Genomic DNA, 26,449 nt, shown 5'->3' on the forward strand with positions numbered 1-26,449 from the left:
TAAAGCCTTGGAAGACTGTTTGTAGTTGTCATAGTTTTGTGATGTTGCATTCACAAAGACACTTCCTTTACTATTATCTCCTGCAGTTGCAATGTGACAAAATGACGTTGGCTCATTAAGAAAAAGGTCTACAGAAGAAAAAGGTTATAAATAAATTGGAAAATCCACCTTGATAACAATATTTCATATTCAGCATCCCCTGAAAGGAAAAAAAAAGAAAAAGTCCAACCTATTTAAATTTGTCATGTGTGTTAAGAACAAAAGAGAAAACAGTTTAACCGAATGGTCTCACCTGACCTTCCAACAAGGTTTTTGTTTGCTGCAACATTATGCAGTCTCTGGATGAAAGCCTGCAGAGTTTACACAAAAATTCCTTCTTAACCCTTGTGCTATCTTAGATGACCCCAGCCTTACATTGACGTGTTCTCCCTGCCATGACAAAGGTGGATAAAGGTGGAAAGATTTCATGTAATCCATGGACACCAGTGAAGATCACAAATCATTGAAGAAAAAAGGTTCAGAGCACTGTCTAGTGGGTCTAGATGACCCAACTACCAATGGTAAAGTGCCTAGGATAGCACAAGGGTTACTTGAGAAACATTTTGATTTTAGAGTCCCAGTCATGACAAAACAAAACCAGATCACTTTTTCTTAACATCTTATTTTATTTGCTTCCTTGATTTTAAGTGTTGGTGATGACTAAATAAATTTAAAAGCAGAGAAAAATCTGAATGAAACTGCTCCTCAGGGCACTCGATTGTGAAGTCAGTTGGAATTTTCTGTATAATGTTGTCTGACTTTGTTATATTTTCATTTTGGTTTCCAGTCTGCACTTCATGCAAATGGATGAATCCAAGCATTTTATAAAGTCAAAGCATCATTCGACTAAAGTGTATGGAATCTATCAAATTGCTAGTTTTGGCTCAAATCTGACCCAATTTACATCCAGATTATCTGCAGCTCAGTTTTGTCTATTCAGTATTCAAGAAACAAGACACTGTTTTGTAAAAATTCTGTTTTTTCATTTTCATCCATTCCACGAAAGTGTTCTGTTTCCAGTATTTTGTTGACCTGCTTTGAGATTCATTATGATCATTTTTGTGGTTTCTCCAATAAATGTTCAGTCAGCTTTCAACATCTTCTTTTCTTTTGAAATCTGGAGGTCTTAAAACCCTTTTGATAAGATTTTTTTGGTTTTGCATATTTATTAACTTTTACTTTTTCTTTCATCTAAAACTCTTCTGTTTTAAATGCTTTTTTTATTAAAGTTGGATGTTTTTATTTGTTATAATTTTGTTTTTGTAAGTATTTAGCTCAAAATCTTCCTCTCTTCAAACTCCTACATGCATAGCTAAACCATCGCTGCCCACCTGGTCTTCTATTGCCAGATTTTATTGTTACATTTTCTTATTATCATGACTAACCTAAAAAAAAAAAGAAACAGGTTTTCACAGCAGAAATACCGTTAGTTCTATGACTGTAACCATGTGGATGTCCCTATTAGAATTTTCTCACATATGGCAAATATTATGTTGAAATGGTTTCATATGTTCACTTTAAATGTATATAATATTTTTAAACAGTTCTTATTGTGAACAAAAACCTCTGCAAGTTCATTTTTGTCAATTGTTGCAGTTTGATTGCAGTATAAATAACAAAAAAATGTTTAGGAAAAGTAATTAAATAACGTCTTTTTTGTTAGTTTTAGAAGAAATTACATTTATTTTGCCTCTGCCACCATAAATTAAACGTTAGCAAAGAGAAGATAGGTCTGTGGTGATGCATTTTAAGGTCTAACATGCCAAAAAATTGGTTTATAGCATTTCCTTTTGTGTTCAGTGGCAGTTTGGTTGAGAAATTATAAACTTGGGTTTGATTTAAAGTTTTGTGGTTGTACACAAAACGGTAGTAGAGTGCATTAAAGGTTGCATCTCACTGGGATGCTTACAAAGCAGATTCGATCAATTTTCACTTCAGTTGCTGGTCAACCTGTGTTTCTGGAAGATGACGTGTACTTTATTTCATTCCAACTTCAACTGTGTATATGCTTCTGATGCACTCCTGTTGTACTCTCCATTATGGTTTTACCCAGAGCTTGTAAAAAAAATTATAGTAAAATTAAAAAAAAAACTTCTTGTTGTTGTGTAGCTCTTATTCTGTCAATGTTTTTGCTTTTGTTGAATTTAGCTGAAAAATGTTGTGCTAAATGGACCAATTATTTATCCTCCATTAACAGGCTGTTATTGTAGATTTTTTGTTGTTTAATTTAAGAGAAGGGATCAGATCCTTCGTTTTTTTTCTTTTTCTTTTTCTTTTTGTGTTGTACATTTGGGAGAAGCCTTAATGGTACCATGTTATTTTCAAACCAGCATAAGTTATTGAGTAGTTTAGCTGGAGACTGATTGGACAAAGCTGAAGCTTAAACAGAAGAGCACTCGAGGAAGACTGGTGTCACCCATGTTAATGAGGTGTAGTAATCAAGGAGGTTTTTGATCTCGATGGAGAACGATGGGAAATGTGCTTGATGAGGTCACAAGTGAAGCAACGGTTATTGGCAGGGAGGCGGCAGGATTGTTTCCCTGTTTCCCCTGACATTGGTCTTCCAATCAAATAACCCCAACTCCCATTCTATTTCCATCCGAATCCCTTTGTTCTCGACTCGTTCTGTTTCCAAGGAAGCTCTTAATGAACCAGAAAAAGGTTTTGACTCCTGTTAGTCAAAACAACACTATTATGGATCAATGATGCTCCAACACTGATTGGAATTCCAAATTTGGAAGGATCAAAATCTTAAAATTATAGTGGAGCGAGGTTTTAGTAATCTAAGATTTCTGTAAAAGCAGAATTAGAAAAAAGACATCTTAACCCTTTAACATCAGAGATGTCACTGGCAACACCTAAATAAAACGCGCTCTTTGACATATTGTAACTTTGCCGCTTAATCTACTATTGTAACTTTTCAAATCAGCTTTGCATACGTGTCTGGAGCTTCTGAAGTTACAGTAAAACACAACTTGGGGGCGCTCAAACACAAAACTGCCTTGCTGAGCACACATACCAACGAAGAAGACAGATGCCGAGTTACATCTACACAGCCGCGAAGAAATAACGACGGACATTCTAAAATATCCCCGAACTATTCATGTTTTCTTTGTATGATTCTGACAAGCGCGTAAATACTTGCTCTCTTCTTCTGAGTGAAAAGCGACTTTAAGAAGCGTAAAGTGTGTACAGGAGTATTTCTGTTTTACATTAAGTGCCATCTAATGTCAGGGAATGAATTTGCATGTTCGCTCGGCTCATCGTCAGTGAAAATCGCCTGGGCGTGAACACAAAAAACGTGGCGAAAAACGCTGGCGAATAACGCCTGGCGAATATTCGTCCCGGTGTGTACGGGCCTTAAGGAAAGGTATATTCTAGTCCCCATAGGGTCCCCTCTTTCAGGTTTTAGATGTTTCCTTCAACAGACCGGGTTCACATTACATTTCAAATAATTCTCCCCAAGTTGTAGTAATCCATTAAATCAGTTGTGAATAAATGGATAAATACCTGAAATCTAAAAGGATGGGAGACTTAACAACCAGGATTGGGACTCTATAGGAACAGAGTAGTAAACTATGCCCACAAATATACTGTAAATTAAGGATATATATTAATGTGGCTACATTATTTAAGTCCTATTGATAACATTTGAATTGCCTGTTGGAGAGATGTTCCCACAGTGCATAACTTTGCAGAGCTCTATGGATTGTGTATGATATATAAAGTCAATGCTTGTGGCAATGAGGCGGAATACTTCAGAAGTAGCTTCCCCCACACATGGCAGGAGAGTTTAGTTTATGAACACATTTTTGGACAACCATGGGTCTAACCCAAGGGAGAGGATGCAAATTTGACGTACAAATCGTGTTTGGTGTGAAGACAGCATCATGGTTGTCGAAAGAATGTAAACACTGCTGCTTAAGCTCTGGTTTTAAAGGGTTAAAACACATTCACTTTAACCAAAATCTTCAAAAGAAAAAAGCAAAAAAGGTTGCTGACCATCAGAATAAAACTACAAAGCTAACAAAAGATCATCTCTGGGTTGAGATGATGGAAAATTCAACTTTTTTAACAATTTACATCCTTGCAATAGAAGCAATGCAGTCATAAGTCCTGAGTTTATTAAAAGCTTCCTGTTCTTCTGAAAAGGATGAATAAGAATGTTGCACATTAATAGAAATTTTATCTTTTGCTACAAAGTCAAGGCGTGTGGTTATATCTTCTTGACGGGGAACTTTAAATTAGCACATTAAATATCTATGGTGTGAAGCCACATTTTACTGACTAAATTAAAACTGGGTTTAGGCTGAAATGAAAAAGCACAACCTGTTCTTTGATGGTTTATTGCAAAGAGCCAAATCCCAGTGATTGTGTGCTCTGCACATGATGGTGCCATTGTCTCAGTCTTTGTCGCATTTCCAGCACATCATTCAATTACTCTAGTTTTATTTTCTTCCAATAAGCAGCCGTATTTTTACGCCTTTGCCCCAACCCTTTCTTCCACTGCTTTGACAAATATTGTCACGCTGAATGCCTTAGACTCTCCATTCCTTAGTTTGTGGATTATGGAAGCCCTCTTGGTTTCTTCTAAAACCCCGCCTTCACTGTTTCCCCTCTTTTTTTTTAACATATTCTTTTTGTATAATACTTTCCTTATTTTGTTCTTCAAAGATAATAGGCTCATATTCCCAGTAAGCTTCTTACCCCAGAGCTCACCTTCTCTGTGTACTTGTGATTGAAGAATAATCCAATGCAAGATATCCAAGAGAGGAAGTCGATTGTGGTTCATGTTAGCAGCCTCTGTTTGTGCACAGAAGTTTTCCATCCTTTTGAGGATTCTTTTGACTACAGTACACAGAACTAAGAGGTCACGGTTGCAGTTATTACAAATAAATGCACGCTCAGCCCACAACCCTTCCTGCTTCGAAGCTGTCATACGTGTCAGAGGTTGAAGTATACAAAAAAAAAATATTTAGAGTAGGCAACAGTGACCTACTTAAACCAGCATCTATGTTTTTCCGTTTGGACTCATTTTTGTGCTGCATGTCCTCAAAAATGTTCTAGATGAAAAACTGAGGCTTTTGTGGGTTTAGGAAAAAAGTAAACACAAATATCCTTTTTTTGTTTTCTTTTACATGTCAAACATTCATATATAAATCTTAAGAGCATTTTTTGTCTTTCTGTGCCATTAAATCAATGAAAAATTCCTATCTTTTGTCAATTAAAGGGATTGATTTTTTTCATGTACTGGCTCCGACTACTGAACAAGTCACCATTTCCTTTATTTTCATGGAAAATGATTGTCTCTGAATGACTCACAGACATAAATCACAGTACGAAAATTCCGCATGCTTCTTTTTTTATCTGAGGGAAATGGATTTGTTGAGTTCAGCCATTCATTAAAAGTTCACTTCAATCTTTTTCGGTCTCTGCGGGTGGTTGTGTTTGTTAATTTCTCACATGTCTGCTCAGGAAAGAGAAAGTTGCCAGGATGAAAACGAAAAGCTTCTCCTCCTGTCTTTTCCCCCCGTTCTCCTCCTCTTGCTCAGCTCAGCACCCCATGGCGGAGTGAAGCTGAGCAGACGGCTGTCCAGACTCCCCAGATCATTACACAGGAGTCACACTGGGAGAGGTGTGTGGGAAGTGGCGACGACTCCGTGTGCGCACCCGTGTTTACTGACATTCATCTTCATATGTCGTGACCTCAGCCAATCACAAGATTTGTGTTTGACTTGTTGTTTTTTTCCTTCTTCTTCCTCTTCTGGTTTGAGGAGAATTTGACACAATTATGATCTCATCAGATAAGGCTGTATCTCCACAGTGACAAGTCTTTTACATAACCAAAACAAGATAAATCTGAGATGTTCACAATGGATCTGACTGGAGGCGACATAAAACATACAATGTTGATGATACAACTCCGGAGGAGGAAGATGAATCTCAGCCGAACGGCCTCAGATCTGAAATGAAAACGAGTAGCTCTTACACCGACTCCAATTACATTTTGGCATATCAGTATGAGAATACACACTCCAGAGCAAATTAAGCCCCTTGCTTAACCAAGCCCCCCACCCCCCCCAGCAATTCACTTCTATGCAGCGTTGAAATCACTTTCCTGACTGCACTGCCAATCTCTCTATATAAGAGGAAAGATTCACTCCAGCCTATTTCTGAAAGTCTAATAAGATGAACCCTCACACTTGCCTTGCTTAGATAAGAAGTCACTAGAGTGTGTTGAAGTGTTTACCAGGGCCCAGACTTGGTATCCGCATTCACAAAACCCTCTTCAAATATCTTAACCATTTCATTTCCTCTCAAGTGATGCTGGAAGTAATTCTGAAATAAAGGAGGATGAGTAATTGATTGCACTTCTTTGAATTCCTGACAGTCTTCGGTGAAAGCTCTCTTCCTTTAACGGATATTATTTGATGCTTGTCATGACCAGTGTTTTTGTTATCCATACAAATATCCCATGAAGGGATCATCTGGAATGTGCAATGATGGTAAAAGCTGATGCTCTCCAGCCTTTTTATCAACTCTGCTATTGGCTTCTGAGCACGGAGTTTCTTTCAAAGGGTCTATATCATGTTTTTCTAAAGCCTTTCAGTGTAAACTATATCCATATATGTGATCATGTCTTACCTTTGGCACACGAAGGAACAAAATATCTATGAATTGTGAGTTTTTTCTGTAAACTATTTTCCTACAGCAAGTGAAATGACTCAATTTCTGCAGCTCCGCCTTTCGCTCCTTGAGGAAATTTGTCATTTCATGACGTCGACCTAAAGCCAGCCTCATCAGCGCCTCTGCGTTTCCCCCAAATAAACGAACAACATCCGAACTTTTGCAAAGACGGATGTGCAGATTGCATATCTGCCTTAAGTTGCCCCGACAATTATTCCAAAAATTTGTTGGCGGTCGGCTCACAAACAGAATGGTGATGTGTAATGGATTCATTTTGCAGGGAAATTCGGTCAAGAGAAGCAGACAACAACACTAGATGACCATACCAGGATTTATTGAAATGATGAGAACATTGTTTTATGTTGGCTCCGAACGTTTCTTCTCTCTATGAAGCATCATCTGTTTTTTTAAGGAATTTTTCCTTACCGCGAAGGGGGGTCTAAGGGCAGGGATACCAGTATAGCTTAGTCAGTTTGTCAGTTCATTTTAGTATTTTCCATTGAACTCTTTGTATTCATGATCCTTTTGAGTTCATGTTTTACTTCAAAGCCCATCGAGACGACTGTTGTTGTGATTTTGGGCTATACAAATAAAATTGAATTGAATCATCAATCTCTGTATCAAAAATCTTCTTCGCTTTTATCCGGATCATTTTCCTGGAGACACGCATACTTCTCTGTCATTGCTCAAAAATCTTTTTCAAAAATTTCTTGCACGTCCACCAGGAAATGGTTTCTGCAGCCGTTTACTCAACATCACCCATCTGCATGTGCTATTCTCAAATACGTTTAGCACCCACCCCAAAATGTCCTGCAGATTCTGCACCAGAATAATTCTTGCCATTCCTGTGCGCAAACGCTTAAGGAGCAATGGACATGACTTTTGATAGATAAACATGTCCATGTAAATATATACATGTAAAAAATGTTTCCTCAATTTAATCATTTGTAGCCAGAAATTTGTATTTTTTTGGCCACAAGTTAGCCTTCTATAGTCAGGAATTGGTATCTTGTATGCTCAAATTAGCTTATTGTGCAAAAAATTATATTTTGTAGGCACAAATTAGTTTTTAGTCACAATTTAGTATTTTGTGTGAGCAAATTAATATTTTGTGGAACGTATTAACATTTTGTAGCCCCTAAGGATTTCTTTTTGCTAATTTGTGCACACAAATTGCTCATTTGCACCCACAAACGACTAATTTTTGCACCACAAATTACTCATTTGTGTGCACAAAAATGCTTATTTGTGCCCAAAAAATACTACTTTGTGCATATTAAATCCTAATTTGGGTCCACAAAAACTAATTTCTGTATGCAAATTAGTATTTTGAGAGAACAATTTGTTTTTCGCTTTATTTTTTTGAATGTCATGTCAAGGATTTCTTATTTACTGATACAGCAACCGTTAAACTGCAGTTGAAGAATTGCAGATCGCATCAGCCAGACTGCTTTGAATGTTTTTTTTTTCTTGTGCAGCCGAAAATGTCATCCTAAGTTTGGTTCCTAAGTCCTCTGAGAGGAAAGATCCACCTCTTGTTTTAGATGCATCAGCTTCATCTGCCCTCCGACACCCACGCGAGCTGGCATTTAGTTTGTTTTGAGGGGGCCGTGTAAAGCGGGCATGTAAAATGGAGCACAGTAGTTATTCATTGATGAGATTACTCTCTCAAGTGAGCTAGGAGAGGCTGGCAGACCTGACCCCATCCAGTAATTTTTACACAAACTCCCACTCAGATTAGCAAAATCATCAAAATAATATGTTCTTTCTGAAAATGTCCTTTATTTAAACATGTCACGAGTTTCATGCAAAACATGAAAGTGTTACGGCTCGGCTTTTTTAGGTACAAGTCTTGTCTTTTCATCCTGGTTGTGGATATTTTTGGAAATGGTTTTCAACAAGGACCAACGATTATTTATAGCCATTGATTGCGTGATCAGTGCCAAATCAGTGGCAAAAACATGGGCGTGAAAGAGCGTGCTACTCCTCTTTGAGCCCTCCTTTGGACTGTTGATGTTTGATTGCCAGGGAGTGAGAGCGAACAGTAACTCTCGCTTCTTCAGCATGTGCCTCATTCTCATTAGTGTGGCTGTTTTCTAAGAGCTGATCTGAGTTGGGAAGAATAAAACAAGTTCAGGACAATGAAGTCAGCTGCCGTTTAATCTACTCGGCTCCTTCGCTGTAATCCTCCTTCTTTCGCTTTGACCTCCAGGGTCCACAACAAGACAGCACACACCAATCTATTCAGATAGTATACTAATGATCGTTTTTTGCATCTTGTCCCTGCCTGAACTGCTTCCATCTGGGATTTCCGAGCTGCAGATGGCAATATTTTAAGTGTGGAAAGATTTTTTTTTTCTATCTAAGGCAAGAACATGTCCTAAGATAACAGATTTCAACACCCCAGATGAACGTGAATAGCTGCTTCGACTCATCCAAACTAATTGTTAATAATAATTTCACTTTGATGTGTGGTGTGAAAGGGAAACAGATGTCTCTTTGAGGGAGATGTAGGTCACTGTGCACCTCCTGATCTCATCAGGCTGAAACCAAGGCTTTCATTCTGAGGCCACTTCCCAGCATTGATCGCATTTTTAGGCCCACCCTACTTTTTGTGTTGGAGGGGAAAAAAAACGTCTTCTGTGACTGGCAAAGAGGTCATGTCAAAGTAATTATAGCCCCATGATATCATCTGGCCCTTTCATCCTCTTATATCAAAATAAGCTAAATCCTGGCGTTGTGCAGGCTCCTCTTCTACGAGTCATTCGTAGATGTAACAGGATTTTATTTTGAAAAATCTACGGAAGGATCAGAACTAAGGTGATAACCAGCAGGGATGATGGGTTGTTGCTGAGGCTGCCAGCTCTTATGCTTATTATCTATTTTCCAGATCATACCAGTGAATCCCTATAGTGCATCCCTCTAAGCATAGGTTTGTTTCATGCATTAGGGTTAACAAGAGGATTAATAGTGTAATCTCCTCAGCTGCCAGCCTCACAGATTGTCCTCTTGGTGATTTGTACCCTGAGCTGTAGGTCAAGGTGCCTAATGTACAGACAATATCAAGAAAAAGCAAAGACATCTGAGAAAGCTGTAGCAGTTCTGTAATAAATAGCCCTTCAAAAATGCATTTAGAAACCTGTATGATGAGAGTTTAAGAGCTTTCTGCTGGGAAAGGCTTTCAACTAAAGGTTATATAGCCTTGACTGTTTTCAGACTTAACCCCACTGCTGACCCTCCCCTCTGCTCCACCTGGCACACAGCCTCTCGCCTCGTCATCCATGGGGGATTATGGGAAAAGCTCTGGGGCAGGCTGACTAGCTGGTTTCACTATCCGACGGATGTGACAGACATCCATCTTTCTGCTTAATCCCTTTGTTCCTGCGGTATCTGCTGGTCCCATGATTTCTTTGTGCTGAGAAATCTCAGCATTCCTTCTTATTGAAGGTTTCTTCAAATATATCATATTAGTTCTAGATGGTTTAAAGAATCCCTGCGAATGTTAAACTCGTTCTTTTGTGCATGCTTTGTTAAAATGCATCAAATTAGTGGACAGAATAACAGCCGTGAGGCTCCTGACTGTCAGGATGCTGACCCCGTTAGCTGTGATGAATTAGTATTTTTTCATAGCAAACTGTTTTGTATACTTCCACCTTTTTAAAAAAAATTAATTTATGAGTCCACTTTAATGCAAGAAATGTTATTTCGCAACACTATTAGCAGCTGAACTAAGTGGATTTAATAAGACAAGGAAAATATATATATATTTTTTATGATTGATCGGACTACAGAAAGCCCTGATGGCCCATCACTCCAGGATGCAAAAAAGGCAAACATAAGCTAATATCGCAAAGTTTTTAATACAAATTCAGCAATCAATTCACAATCTCTACCCTCGTTACAAGCTATTATTAAAGTTTGCCTCTGGGGTCGCTGGAGCTAATCTCAGCTGTATAGGGCAAAGGCAGGTTACACCCTGAACTGGTCAACTGGCTCCTTACACATATTTAAAAGAAAGTAAAAGTACAGTTATCTTACAAAATGCACTTAATTTAAATGTAACTGCATAAACATAACACACAAATACCAAGCTATGCGTGTTGGGTTAATTTATAGGAGGATGATTTTCTGTAGAAAAAAGATTTCCGTCTTTTTTGTACCTTTTTTCTTTTTTCAAAGTGCAGCAGAAAACAATTCAATTTGGTTCAATGTTCTTTGTTTGTCCTACTCCACTCATCTTTGATCTATTTTAAAAGTGTTCCCAGTGGTCTATTAATCATAATTGTACCATTTTTAGCCAAAGTGAAAAAAAAAAAAACTGACATTTTCTAGGACATAGTTTCTGTAGAGCAGCAGTAGTTCATCAGAAATTCGCCTCTGAGATGTGGGCAGGGCTGTTGCCGTGGATCAACCCCGCCCCCCTTGACCTCCATGTTGCTGAGAGCTCAGAACAGGGAGCTAGTGGCCCACCCACCATATTTTCTACAACAAATTGGCTTTTTTTTTTTTTCAAACATTTTTTCATTCACAGCAATAAATGCAAATTTGAGCTTAATTCTTTTTAAATATGTGTTCTCCATCATCAAAAATATGCCACCAGAACATGTTAAAAGCACCAAAAACACACCTTGAATGGCAGCTTTTGTCTCACAGTCACACCAGGTTAATATTAGTCAATTACTCTCAACTATTTCTGTTAATTGTCTCTCAATATTTGAACTTGTGTTTTTTTGCTGCTCATCAGCAGCTTCTGTTGTCTTTACTCTTGGATCACGTCATGTTTCAGGTTTTTGTTTGAACTGCTGTAATAACCGCTATCATGACAGTCAGGGTTAAATTTAACCCCAAAAAATCCTTTGAAAGCTTCCTGTCATAAAAGTTTCTTTTTTTTCACAAAAGTCATTCACCCACCGAAGCATGACATCAACACTTAAACTTTTAGTGACAAAAATACAACTATTGTTTCTTTTGCTTTGGCTGCACAATTGGCGGATATCCTTTCTTTCATTAAATCGCGGTGGCTTTTGAGCTTTGATGTTTTTCTCTTTTTGTTGTAAAACATAAAAATCGACCACATTTGTTCTCCCACTCACAAGCCCACTCCAAAAACATAAATACATAAGTATTCAAGCGGCGAGAACGTATTTGAAGCTCCATGACAAATAGTCAGTATGGGCCTGAATAAATAGTGTTCCACATCTATTATACATGAATGGCCATATAGAAGAAACACAAACCACTATACATATTAAACAGTGCACCTACAGTACACCCAATCTCACTGTATCTCACTTTGATATTCCATACTGGGAAAATACCAACTGAACCTCATTGAAAGATTGATCCGTTTGGAAAAAAAGAACATTTATCATCAAAATCCTTGTGTCAATGTGCACCCTAAACACAAATATTTTCTTTTTGCAGCTAATAGTAAGCAATAAAAGCTTTTTTAATGACATTTCACCTCTTAAAGGACCATCCATTTTCTTTCGCTCCATCAAAACTTTGAGGGAGATTTGTCAAACTTTTGCTGCATTAAAACCAAAGATTTGGCTAAATCGTTCTTGTCCTATCCAGGTTGTACCCCGCCTTCACCCAACAGTGGCTAGGAGAGGCTCCAGCAACCTCATGACTCCAAATGGGACGTAGCTGGTTAAGAAAATGGATGGACCTAAATTATATTTTATTTTCTATTTTGTATAAAGTTTTTAAACTTTAAAAGGCACTATCTATTTCTCATGCAAACATCTAGTTAAAGTCCAACTCTAATGATCCGTAAAAGTGTTCTCACTGGTCCTTTAATCATGATGATGCCATTTTTTAGTCAAAATTTAACACAATCTGTGTAATTTTCTAGGACATAGTATCTGCAGAGTGGCAGTAGTTCATTAGAAATTCCCCTCCAAGTTCTGGGAGGGATTGTTGGTAACCTCTGCCCCTTTCCTGTTACAGAGAGCTCCTTGTTTACATGCTGCCCTGTTAGCTTACAGCCCCAAAAACCATCAGCAACATTACTGGTGCAACAAAAATTAACAGAAATGTTGAAATGTTTAAGCAACAAAAATAATTTTCTTTATATATATCCTCTATCTTCAGAAAAATGCCACAAAAACATGTTAAAGACACCAAAAATACGATTTGCATCAGTGGGACTTTAATGACCTTTAGGAAAATTTACTTTCTTGGGATTTAAAGATGTACAACTACAGGTTCTTAATAGAATTGCATTCCATCAGCAGTAACATCCATCCGTCCATCCATCTTCTAGACCCGCTAAATCCCTTTCAGGGTCACAGGGCTGCCAGAGCCTGTACTGTAGGGCAAAGGCAGGTTACACCTTAGACAGGTCTCCAGTCTGTCGCAGGGCACACAATCACTCCCACGCACACACCTAAGGACACTTTTAGACTAACCAAACAAACTATTAACCCTTGTGCTATCTAAGATGACCCCACCCTTACATTGACATGTCATCCCTACTATGACAAAGGTGGAGAAAGGTGGAAAGATTTCATGTAATCCATGGAAGCCAGTGAGGTTCACAAATCATTGAAGAAAAAAAGGTTTAAGGCACTGTCTAGTGGGTCTAGATGACCCAACTCCCAATGGTAAAGTGCCTAGGATAGCACAAGGGTCAAGCATGTTTTGGGACTGTGGGAGAAAACCCAAGTATGCATGGGGAGAACATGCAAACTCTACATAAAAAGGTCCCAGCCAGGATTTGAACCAGGGCCTTCTGCGCCACCGTGCACCGCGCAGTCCTCAGCAGTAACAAACAAGGAGAAAGTCAAAGCTGGATAGCATGGTTCTTCGTAACATTTGAACAAGTAAACAGGTAAAAATCTTTCAATAACCGTAAAGATGCAATTTACAATTGCACTCTTCTGAGGTTGAGCATTGGCTCTTTGTTGTCCGAGCACAAATCTAATCCCCCTTAACCCTTTGCTGATCCACACTCAGGAAAATGAACCAATCTTATCCTGCAGGAGCTCAGATTAGAACGCAGATAAGCGGCTCTCACCAAATCATTTGGAGGAATAACAACCAAGCAAAAGATGCAAAACAAAAAAAGTGAAATAAATATAAATGAAAGCAAATGGAAATATATATATAAAATATTTTGTATTGGTGTTTAAAAAAAAGCTTGAATAGTGCTTGAGTGCATTTATACACACAATAAATGCTTGTGGTTTAAATATATTTTCCTGAAACGTTTTTGTGTTTACAGTGAAATTGGTTGTTTCTGAAGTTTTCTTTTCCCTTTTTCTATCCTGTGACATTATTTTTTTTTTAATTATTAATAGTTAACGTGTTTTTTTTTCTTCTGTTTTTCTTACCTTAAACCCCCTTTGTGAAAACAGGCCATAAAGAGAAACTAGGAATTGCGAGCAGATAAAAACAGAGGTCATGTTTGGGTTCACCATATGGATGCACTCACACAGCTCCCCTGTCTTTCTCGCACACACTTATCACCTGCCTCTCGACAGTTAAACAGCATAACTACTCAACAAATTGCCGTCCAGCCTGCTGTAGGCCCATGTGTGTTGTGTCTCGGTATTCCAACGACAGCTTTGAATTGCTTATTAGGCACTTTCTCTGGAGTGGCTTGCTTGAACATGCACGCTAAAATCTCTGTGCAGCAGCAGCAGCTGAGCAGGGAAACTGTGGAAATAATTGTCTGTCGTTCCTTGTTGGCTGCTTTGACGTCTCGCGAAATCCCTCTGTGGGGCACTAACAGAGCTGTTTGAAGTCTCTGTCAGCATAGTGGAATAGCACAAACGTGCGCTACATGCTAGTTCACATCTGCGCTTCATCTCGCAATCCTCACAGACTTGCCAGCGAGCGAGGGAGAGCTGGAGGGGAAGAGCAGCACATAATAGCCGCAGGTCTGACCCCGGCAGACGGACTTGACAGCTTCTGAGTGGATGCTTTTCAAATATCACCCAGCATTTTCTTTTTCAGACAGGCCAAACGCCCAGACGACGGCAAGCCGCTGTGTTAACCTGGTCATTTGTTACCAATCAAAGAGGGAAAAGTGCCACATGACACCACACACAGGGACAGTATTTTTCTTATCTGAATACAAATGTGCAAAAGGTTCAATATCAATAAAATCATGGTGTTGGGTGTTTGAGCTCATTGTCATTTTACTCCTCATTTAATTGTTTCATTTGACTAAAAATACTTGCAGCATTAATCAAAACCAAAGAAGATCCAATTGCTCCACACCTTACAATCGACTCCGGTGACGGATGCGAATGTCTAGTGTTTGCTCAAGCACAGATGCTCATATATTTACTCCAGCGTTGCTTAAAAATCAAAGCTGAAAGATAGAACCCTTTAATAGCTGTAATCAACTTTTTTATCAGGTTTGTGCTTGTTGAAGAAGAACGGCAAGCAGGACATAATCCTGAATGAAACTTTTCCATCCAGTTATCAGCTTGAACTGAACATCGCTCGATGAGCGGGACAGTCAGCTGAGAAAATGTTCTATTTTGTCCATCCGAGTGTCACTAAGCGATGGCTTCCTCCAGATTGTGTTGGGGTTTTTAGAAGAAAAAAAAAGGTGAAAAGCACCCGGGATTTTAGCGCTGTTCTTTCACAGGCACAGTGTAGATGTCAAGTGAGGTCGCAGAGGAGTAACAGTCTTGAGGAGCTTGCATCAGACGCGCCGTCCTCTCCAACCTCTGGAGGGCACCTCGTCTGAGACCAAAGAAGGGCAAAGAATGGGACTAATGGTAAAAGTGGATTATGGGATTTTCTGTCCATGCAAGATAGGGTTGAGTAACCGGTCTTATCTGAGTTGGTGTGGTGACGATTCGTCCTGCCAACATTCAGCACCCTGCCTCTGCAGTGGGACCAAAAACACTTATCACAATCAGTGCAAATGCCACCTGGTGTCATCTCTGACTCGCTAAGCGCTTATTACATCTTGTCTGAGTCATAGCATGCCATATGGCAAGTAACAAGATTTACCAAAAAAAATCATATCTTGGCTTCCCTGCAGATGGCCTAAAAAATCTATTGAACGAAGGCACTTCTATTGAACAGATGCATGCACATCAGAATTTGATGCACATATCTAGTGTCTGTAACGGCTGAGATCTTCTGTCTGGATCACCGGTGCGAGTACGGATCTGTGTGCACGGTGGCGGAAAATTCAGTCCTTAGTGGATAGGAATAGAAATCTGGAAAAGTCAGTGTGCTGAATGAGTGATCTTTCTAATCGTTGCCCCAAGGTGTCATCTAATGTGCCCCAGGAGATGGAGGTTGGAGTCTCTCATCCATCCAAACATGCTCCCCCAGGGCAGACAATAATATGAAGCTAAACTTCTGCACGGGTGGGTAATGAGATTGTGGGCATGCTGGTCTCTCACTAGATAAGCCGCATGATAGTTCCAGTGACCTCCTCCCAGACAGCAGAGTAGGGAGTCAAAGTATGTCTCCATCTGGTTTGTCTTTAAATTGTAGAATTATGGAAATGATAACTTTTTCAAGATATTGTTTACTTTGGATTAATAGCAAAACTTCATGGTGCATCATTAATGTGCAACAAAAGATAACATTTTGGGAGTGCCATTGGGCAATTTCCTCTGCTTTGCATGCAGTTGGTCAGATACGTAATGTGTGGTGGGAACAGAAACCAGGATGGGGCGGAGCGACAAACACAGCATACAGACTGACTCAATGAGAAAGTAGGAAAAAAAAAGAAACCAGCAAAGAGTGCAGAGAGCACAAGCAAACAAGGATGGAAATAGATCAAGCACAGAGGATGACACAGAGACTGTGCACCTTAACCCTTGTGCTATCTTATGGGGTCCAGATGACCCCACCCTTACATTGGCGTGTTATCCCTACCATGACAAAAGTGGATAAAGGTGGAAAGATTTCATGGGTTAGGGGTTAGACTTTTTATATGAATAATGTATTTTTCTGTAATAGTGATTTACAAATATTTGTTCTAGATAAATCTTAGTGGCTAAGTTGTTTTAATTGTTAAAAATTGCAGAGTCTGTACCTATTAATGAGCTGAGCCATGAGAGCTGGTTTTCCTAAAAATGCTAAAACGCCTGGACAATATGTTCTTTTTTTTTTTTTTTGGGATAGTCAACCTGCTAAGGTTGGTGTCAAAACTGGTCGGAGGATCCAGAGGAACTATCAGAAATATCAAATGGTAGAACTGCAACCAAAGAAAGTAAGTGACTGAAGTCATTTAAGAGAGAACAATAGACTTGGAATGCACATCCTTTATGTCTACAAAAGTCAGAGCCTCCCTCTGATGATACCCCCAGTGGAGACTGCATGGCAAAAATAAAGCCTACATTCACTGGAGTTTACTCCACCCAACCCAGCAATGCTCTAAAAGCAGGAATTAGGCAGGAAAAAGTCTTGCCTGAAGTTCGGCTGGGTCCAATAATTGAAAAGCCCAACTGTCAATTTAAAAAATGTCATTAAAATGCTCAAAATTAAAAACTAATTTAAAAAAGGAAATCTTGGATTTAAAAAAAAATCCTCTAAAAGTTTTTAAGGGATGAAAACGCGTCAAAAACCTTCTGCAACCTGTTCACGGGCTGTTTTAGGTTTGGACTTTTTAATATGGAAGGGTTGGAGTTGGATTTGAGAACTGTACTAAGTGACCCCCCCCTCTTGCGTTTCAACCAGGAAATACTCGCTGGTTCCAAGAAGCCAAAATCCCAAAGACTTCTATTGACAAATAAACATCTACTAATCATTCTATTTTGCAAGTCATTGAAGCTATAAACAACTCTCATCCGTTTTCTCAGCTGTTTGACAGGACAAGTTATAAACTGACCAATCCGTCAGATGCCTTAGTAAAGGTATGTGGTTTCACACTGAACGTTCGAAACCTTTGATTGGCAGCGTGCTTTCAGTGGTAGGGGTGTGGACTCCCAACAAGCTCACTCCTGAATGGCGAGAGTGGTTGCCATAGAAATGATGACTCCGATCGAAAAAATGACAACTGATTTGAATTCATTCTGTTGGGGCTGAAAGTACGACATTTTCTGTAAGTGATATCACACTCACTTGGTCCAGTTCTCTTTAACAGCCAAAGATGGAATATTGCTGCTTCTGCAACCTGCCCCAGTGATCATTGAGGAAACGGCAACACGTGATACTTTTGTATCAAATTCAGGAACAGAAGGTGTGGGCTTGTTTTGTCCACCTTTTGTCCAGATGGTTTGGTCCGCTTCTAGGTGGGTATCTTGCAAGCAAAGCAGACCAAACATTTTTTTAGTACTCCTTGTCCAAAAGAATGAGCTCTGTCAGACTATCACTATAAAACTATAACTATAAAAGTGTTCTTAATTAATGTTCAAACATATTTCAAATACAGAAAGAAAAGGGTAAAAGAGTTCAAAGTATCCTAATCACACACAGTCATATCAAATTTCATGCTAATTTGCAGTTTTAAAACCTTTTTTTTTTGCATTTGTCAACTTGTGACCTAATTGTGAAAGCAGCTTCTCCGTCTGTTGTAATGACTTTCCAGACATTTCTCTCTGAAAAATTCAACATTTCCCAACGTCCCTCCCTTGTAGACATGAGATTTGATCTCTATTGGTCGTCTGAAGTTCTTTTGAAAGCTCGCATATCTAACTGCTGATTGCGAGACCTCTTCAGCAGCTGGCACTGTTAATTAGCATTCAGATAAATGTAATGAATTTAGATATTGCAGTTAATTTAAAGTCATCTTTCGTCAACTTGAAAAGGTCAGAGAGGGAAAGAGAAAACGGAGGGCAGTGCGACACGCACATCAGTTTGATGGTGGCTCAGCTCGGCAGGGGACAGGCCTCCACCAAGGGAGAAAGAAATTCAAATGTTCCTTTTTAGGAGGCGCGGCTCACTCTGAAGCCACTGAGGTCTTGAGGCGACAAACTCAGTGTGTCAGGAACAAGAGCTGTTTCAACAGAACATGAGCTTTGTCTTTGAATTCTCCTCTGTTTTAAAACGTTTTTCCTCTTTAATGTTCTGTTTTCGTCTTTTCCGTGTTTTTTAAAGACCCTTTCTGATGAAAATCTTGTTATTGGTGTTTTTAACATGTTCTTGTGGCATTTTTCTGTTGATGTAGGACATTTATGAGAAAAAACACGCCTAAAAATGCAAATTGTTATAAATTAGGAGCAGACGAAAAAAAATGCTGTTTGAAAAAGAGCTTATTTGTGATGTAGAAAACACACTGGGTGGGCCACAAGCTCCCAGCTCCACTCTGCAACAAAGGGGGCGGGGTTGCTGACAACAGTCCCACCCACAACTCAGAGGTGAATTTTTAATGAATTACTGCTGCTCTGCAGAAACTATGTCCTAGAAAATGACACAGGTTTGATTTTGGCAAAAAAAAGGCATAATCATATTTAAAAGACCAGTGGGAACAGTCTAAAAATACCTTAAAAGATGATCAGAGTCTGTCTTAAAGTAAAATCATCATGTGTAGAAAACTCTTTTTATTAATTTGACAGAATTCAACAACTCTGATTCCCATGATGCTTGGTTTTGCTCCGTGTTGAACATGCAAACTATGAATAATTTCTTTTTTGGGCTGAAAAGTGCCCCAGCATTTAAAAAAAAAACAAAAAAAAAAAACCAGAGTACTCTCTAAATGAGGCATAATAGATGTGAGAGTGACATAACCATGTTGAAGGGATGCAGCCTGACAGGAACATTGCTTCTCGCGGCTCTTGTGTTGCATTAGTGATGATTTTCCATGAGGGGCTCACTGAGTCTTCGGAGCTCACTCCTGAACTGCAGCCAGACCCGGAAAATCCCCAAAACAACAGGCTCTGCGACGTGCAGCCAGTGCACCCTGGCACATCTTCACACGTTGTTGTTTCCAACCCACCCTTAACAATCACCAAATCTACCCCCACAACCCCTCAGTGAAAATATGGGTCACCCTGGTTCTAAAAATGCCTGCCTGTCCCTGCAGGCTCGCCAGAGCATGAAATAGACTTTACATCACTTCAGCCGACAAACCAGGAAACTTTTTTTTTTCCCCTCATTTTTCATTCCCTCTTTTGCTGTAATCAAACATGTGGTTGTCTTGCTCTTCTCTTCTTTCTTTCAGATGATGACCTGAATAAGATATCAGCCATTTTCTTGGTTTAGAATATGACAGGGAAGACTAAAGTCGTGTAAAGATTTAGATAATATGACAGCCGAACACTATACAATACTTTCCACCTCTGCCTTTCATACCTCCTCTGTGCTGATAAGCTGGAATTCAGATGATGGATTTTAAAAATGCTGTAAAGAGCTCCACTAAGGGAGTCAAACAACAAACGTATTCATTTAAATGTTCTTTTCACCAATCAATGATTAGCAGAGCTCTAATCTGGGTGGTAAAGAAAAAACCTTTATTATTTCAACTTTAATTGCAAATGCTAGTTATTAAACATGTAGCACTACTTTCAGAGACATAGTGGACGGTGCTCTGATCCAACCTCTAGCATGTTAAGGCTTTGAGACAACAGGAAAAAACATGGTTTGTTTGCGCTCACTGTTTACAGGCTCCTTTCCTTGACCCTCTTTGCAAATGTCACAAGCCAGAAAAGACAGAGTGGATTTAAAAGAAAACAGAAAACTGTGTATTTGCACAATCCTATTCAGCCTTTTTGACTGCTTCACAAACAACAATGGTGTTCAGAGGTTATGACACTTTCTAAACTGTACCACAAATGTATGTAGTTGGACAACAATGACAGTTGCTTCATTTAAATATTGTCAATCATTTTAGACACTAGGAAATCCACAAAGCCCCTAGAAAGGGACATAAAGGTAAAAAAACATTGGTACTGATTTCTTGTGCACACAAGAAACTAACCAGTGCTCACAACGAACTAACCGGTGTGCACGACAAACTAACCGGTGTGCACGAGAAACTAACCGGTGTGCACGAAAAACTAACCGGTGCACACGAGAAACTAATTGGTTTGCCCAAAATACTAACCGGTGTGTACGAAATCCTAACCGGTGCGCATGAGAAACTGACTGGTGCAGACAAGAAACCAGCTGGCACACACGAAAAAATAACTTTGCTTGACGGTGTGACTGTTATGTTATCCCTGAACTTCACCTAAAACGTCTAAACGTAAAACGTCACCTAAAACGGTTTCCAATGTCTTGTGGTTTGTTCTGGAGCAGGGGACCAGCTGTGATCAACTGGTGCACTGCACAATTGTTTCTTTCTCGTGCGCAAGAGATACCATTATTCTTTCTTTTTTTTTTACTTCTATGTCCCTTTTAGGGGCTCTGGTATAAGTCGGACTTTGTGTTTCAGTGACATCAGTTTGGTAAGTTTAGCTTTGTTTTCATTAGTGGAGGCAGGATACAGTATGTCATCAGTATTGGTGAAAATTTCCATAGAAATTATTTATTATTGGTATTATTGGAGACTCTCTACTAATAATTAATTGTTATTGTTATTCTATTATTTCTAAAAATAAAGGCCTCACTACTAGAAAGAAACTTTAGAGTAACCATAGTGCTATCCTAGGCACTTTAACATTGGGAGTTGGGTCATCTAGACCCACTAGACAGTGCGCTGAACCTTTTTTCTTCAATGATTTGTGAACCTCACTGGTGTCCATGGATTACATGAAATCTTTCCACCTTTATCCACCTTTGTCATGGTAGGGAGAACATGTCAAAGTAAGGGGGGGTCATCTAAGATAGCACAAGGGTTAATCATTCCCGCCGATACAGTAAGACTTCAATATTTCTGCAGTGTTGTGGTTGTGACACTTTTTCTACCTCCATTGCCATTTTTGTGTATTTTTACGCATCTCCTGATGTTGACCTACACGTTACCTGAAAATTCCCAACAAAAAGCTTTTAAAGAACAGATTCCCCACAACTCTTTAAGCAGAATTAACAGCTGCACAGCTCTGTGAACAAGAGTAATGTAGGGCATGAAAGGTTTAAAGCTTCATAACAAATCCAAAACCAGTATAGTTGTTAATCTCCCACTAAAAATATAACTACGATATGGATGTGCAGGAAAACATATAGACGTCAACTTCACCACCTCCACTCTCGATTTTTTACTTCGCTTGCTTCGATTTGTCGCATTTTTGCTGTTTCCCAAACCCAAAATGGATTCCGTGTTTGCTGTTCCAGATTACTGACGGCTACGATGCTACGGTACAGGAAAAAAAGAGAAAAAGTAGACATTTCATGCTATTAAACATGTCTGCCAAGAACTGAATGTCTTCAGCGTCAGGGCACATAGATGAGGCAAAATCTCAAAATGAGCTGTTTGCACAGGAAAAAAAATGTAATGACTTATTTTGGGATTCTCAGAACAGTAAAGAAGAAGTGAAACCCAGAAAGGATGCAAGATATAAATGTTGATTTCCTGTTTATATAGACTCCAAACAAAGTAGAAGATAAAAGAAGCTTTGGTACAAATAAATGTGTTAATTTTGACCTAAATACTTTTCTAATCGCTTTTTTATATACTTAACTTACTTGAAAATAATTTTTAAGCCTCGACTGGATTTAACTTTTTTATTGAAACTAAGCTTTCTTCTGGCTGTACCTGATTCTTTGTGGGTTTGATTTGGGTTTTTTGTTTGTTGTTTTTACTTAAATCTTCAAGGAATAAAATAAAGTTAAAAAACTTTTATACATCAGACTAAAATAATTGATCCTTTCATGTTGTGACTACATAGAATTGTGGGACTGGATCCTCCTCTTCCTTTAGAATAGATGGGCTTGTCTTTTCCTTGGCTAAAAGAGATTATAAAGGAAGCCCCGCACCTCCTTTCTTTTGCAATTTGCTGAATTTGACCTTCCTTTTTAAAGGAAACATCCAGTTACAGAAGGGGCCATTTCATTCACTAAAGACGATTTCTTTTCAAAAAGGACTGCAGACAGACTATTTTTCCATTTTTCAGCCTCTCAACTTTATCTTTCGATCAGACAAGACACTATCAAATCCCAACTTTACCCAAACAGACGAAAAGGCGGAACAAACATGGCAGTAGTTGGACTACGCCCAGAGACCAATCCAGAGCAGAGGATTCAGTGGCTTCATGCCTCAATTTTCATCTTAAATTTCAAATGTAATGACAGGGTTCATGTAAGACATGATCTATTTTTAACGTTGTTTTGTGACTAAAGTAACAAATGACAGAATCCAAAAACTTTTACCACGTTTGCTTTTGACACTAAAAAAAACATATTGGAGAACACACCAATGAAACAATCCTGGTTGTTTTTTTACAGGCACTTCCCCCGTAACCATATTGTTTGCCTCATCATCTCCACTCTTCTCTCCATCCAGAATCCAAAACCTCTGGTGGTAGTGCATGGAAATGGCCTCATGTTTATTTAAACCTGTTTATTAAAGCTGAGAGGCTGGTGGCCCATTCATTTTTTTGGGGGGAGTTTTTCTCACAGTTAACCAACCTTGGATGCATTCATCATCCCAACGCAGCGCCGCTCGGCCTAAACGGCACTCCACCACATTTAGTGTGACATTAACTGCACGCAAACCAGCGGGTGTATCAAAGAGAAGCACAATTACAGAGGAGGGGGGGGAAGAGGAAAAGAGGTGGAGAAATGACCACTGAGAGAAGAAGGAAGAAAAAAAAAGTGGAAGAGCAGCAGAGTGTCAGTGATGTAGCTTCTAATTTTGGTGCAGGCTTGGGCACTACCTCACTTGGGCGAGATCTTGCTCAAGGCAGAGGAGACACTGAATTAGCAATGCGCATACTCGCCACGGCGAAATTCCAACGCACACAAATGCAGCGCAGGGAAGAGACCATTTCAACATTTGTGCGACATTACTCGAGTGTTACTTACTCGTCCTTATTTTAAACTATGTGTAAATATATTGGATGATGTCCTACAAAAAAGAAAGAAAAGATGATTTCACAGTTGAGCTCTTTAACTATGGATCAAAAAAAGATAATTTATGTTTGTTCAGTGGAGAGCAAAATAAAATAAAAAAATGATATAAATGATCAAAAATTATATCAAATTATATTAAAAAAATCAAGAAGAGTCAACACAGTTCATATATTCATAATATATATATATATATATATCTTCATTTATTTTAATATTTAAAGGCACAGGAAAAAATCAGACAACGCTGATGTAATACTTGAAAGGAAAATTACAGTACAAAAGTGGACAGCGAGTTACACATGAACAAATCCCTTCAACCTCCGTTCTGGGGATCAACAAACGATGGAGGTTCAAAATCACAAAGCCATTACCCGAACTCGTCTTTATTGCTTTTCCTGGCTGGCAAGGTTCACATTAGCCCTGCAGGTTCCGCAAACAGAGGAGAGAACAGAAACAAGAAAGAAGAAAAAAAACAAAACAACAACACAGGGTTTACTTTGCAGTCGTCCCCACAGATAGTGGCTTGCATTCATTTTTGAATCGGCCTGTCCTTCTTTTGTCTGTGCTACACAAGAATCCACTGGGCGTTCAGCATCTGATTTCCAACATTAAAAGAAAAAACCTGTGAGACACTTTGAAGGCAGAGGCTGGACTTCCTTCTAGGGTTAGCTCGGGAGCGTCTTCTCATCTGAAGCCCAAATGAGCCTTACAGTGATTCTACTTTACTTTTCTTGGTCCACTGAGTTCAAAGTCCTCCCAGCGTGCAGAAACTATACATCTTCTGCGGAAATAACCATCCCACTAAGATTGAAAGTGTAGTTCAGGGGACAGTTTTGGAGGAAGAAAGTAATTCCAGATTTCTTTATTCCCTTTCATATTATTGGTCTGACAGCACTTACTACATTCAGCACAAGTGGGAGAGGACTTACAATAGGGTTCATTTATCAATTACAGACATTTAAAGAGAATCTGCCACTAGGGGACACTCTGCTGTGTGGTTTTAAGATCTTTTCTCACCATCTTAAAATGACTTTCTCTTACTTAAGGAATTTACTCTCCCTCATGCAGGATGTTTTTGACCAATCATGTATCAGTTCTGTAGGAGCGTTTTTTGAAAAGCAAACCTTTTTTTCCTTTAAATTCTTCTGAACTCAAGTTTCTTTGGGGATAAAACGTCTGTATTTAGGCTTGTAAGGTCACAAAAACTGTTTCCTTTCCAAAACTAAAAGTGAAATGAATGGAGGGAAAAGTGCAATCTGTGTACACCTTAGAGTTCTGATTCCAAATAGCCTCTTTGGTTCAGGCACATCTGCATTAAGAGACCAGCAACGTTTAATCTGCCATTTCCTATGAGAGTTTCCTATGTCTCAACCTTTCTGATTCCTACAAAATAAAAGGAAAAAACATGATTGCCACAATCCAGCATACTTGAAAATTAGTGATTTACAGGACAAAATGTTTATTTAGCAGCCAAGGATTTTTTTTTCATTCTTCTATGAGAAAATGGGATCGCCCATGACACCTGCTGTAAAGGACTTCACCTGCAGCCTGACAGGAGACCGGTGCTCCCTTCATCAGGCAGCTATGCTACAGAAGAAAAGCCATGGCAAACATAACAAACAAACATGTACCTACAGACTTACACTCAGCCTCGCTACAGGACAGAAAAAAAACAAAACAAAACCCTTCAGACTGAGGTGAGAGTGGCAGGATGGACGTCATCAGGGCTCGGGATGTTGCTGCTGCTCTGCGTTAGCCTGAGTCAGCGCAGAGATTCACTTTTCCCAGCCTTTTCTTACCCACGTAAAAGATAAAGGCTACCTCTATCCCTTCTCTATCCTGGGTCTACAAGAACTTTCAAGCACAACGCTCCTCTCACACAAGTATCAAAGTAGAGGTAAAAGCTGGGGATTAACAAATCTGATTTATAGTTTCATTTTTCCTCGTCCTGATGCGACGCTTTCCTGCTCCAGTGCACAAAGGAGAACGAATGACATCATGTACAAGAGCCGGGATCTCAGGAGTCCGGGGAGAAGAGTACAAAAATCCAGTCTCAGTGCGTCACTCCCAACGCAGACTCCTTTCATTACCTGGATGTGGCTGAGGAAGAGGCGGCAGCTAGCTTTGTGAGGTATTCGCGCAGTTCCTTAGCCGCCTGAAAGCGGCCGTAGCGCTTTTTAGGTCTCGTGCACTCGTCCAACAGAGCCTCTAGTTGTCCGTCTTTGGCTATGTGGGCGGGTGGGTCGTGGAGGAGGCCCCCTGTGGTGCCCCGCCACGTGGCGTACCGGGACAGAAGGTTCTGGCACACCGCGTAGTAGTTGTGGTCTACGGTAACCCTGGAACAAAGCGAGTCCTTGGAGAAGGACAGACACGCCTCCCTGTCACACTCCTCGAAGCGGCTCTCGTACCACACGTCGTAGCTCTCCGGCTTGTCTGCGGGAGGACAGAGAAGCAGGTCAATTCATCCAATATAAAACACAAATGATAACACTCGTTTATCGTAGAGGTCCTAAATCAGACAGACATGTTCACATTTTACTCTCTTGTTTAAACTCTTAAAGTTAAAACCTTCATAGAAAAATAGGTCCAGTTTTATAGAATGAAGACAAAGATCGGCTCACGATCGAGGATATGTGTAAATGTGGCAAACTGAACGCATTCTGTACAGGGGACACGACATGAAGGAGATTGATTGACAGTCAATCAGGATGCTGAACACGCAGAACCAGAGCCCTAAAAAAAAAGAAAGGATGCAAAACTCCACAGAAAAAAAGAAGAAAAAGAAAAAGTCGATGACATGGCGTGATTGGAGAAGCTGAACCGCGATAAAGCAAGGGAACATTGTATACTG

General features: G+C 39.4%; 1 protein-coding gene across 5 annotated transcripts in view; it reads right to left on the bottom strand.

The window, feature by feature from the left end:
- Positions 1-23,765: 23,765 nt before the first annotated feature.
- dipk2ab (divergent protein kinase domain 2Ab) overlaps positions 23,766-26,449 on the bottom strand; it is a 35,303-nt gene continuing 32,619 nt past the window's right edge. For all 5 annotated transcript variants that reach the window (XM_078938607.1, XM_078938604.1, XM_023950119.2 and 2 more), the window contains one exon: positions 23,766-26,031. In XM_078938607.1, the coding sequence (XP_078794733.1) occupies positions 25,685-26,031 (347 nt within the window). In that variant the 3' untranslated portion in view covers positions 23,766-25,684. The remainder of the gene's footprint in view (positions 26,032-26,449) is intronic.

Source organism: Oryzias latipes, chromosome 20, assembly GCF_053564925.1.
Source record: "Oryzias latipes strain Hd-rR chromosome 20, Olatipes_Hd-rR_3.1".
Classification (NCBI taxonomy): Eukaryota; Metazoa; Chordata; class Actinopteri; order Beloniformes; family Adrianichthyidae; genus Oryzias; species Oryzias latipes.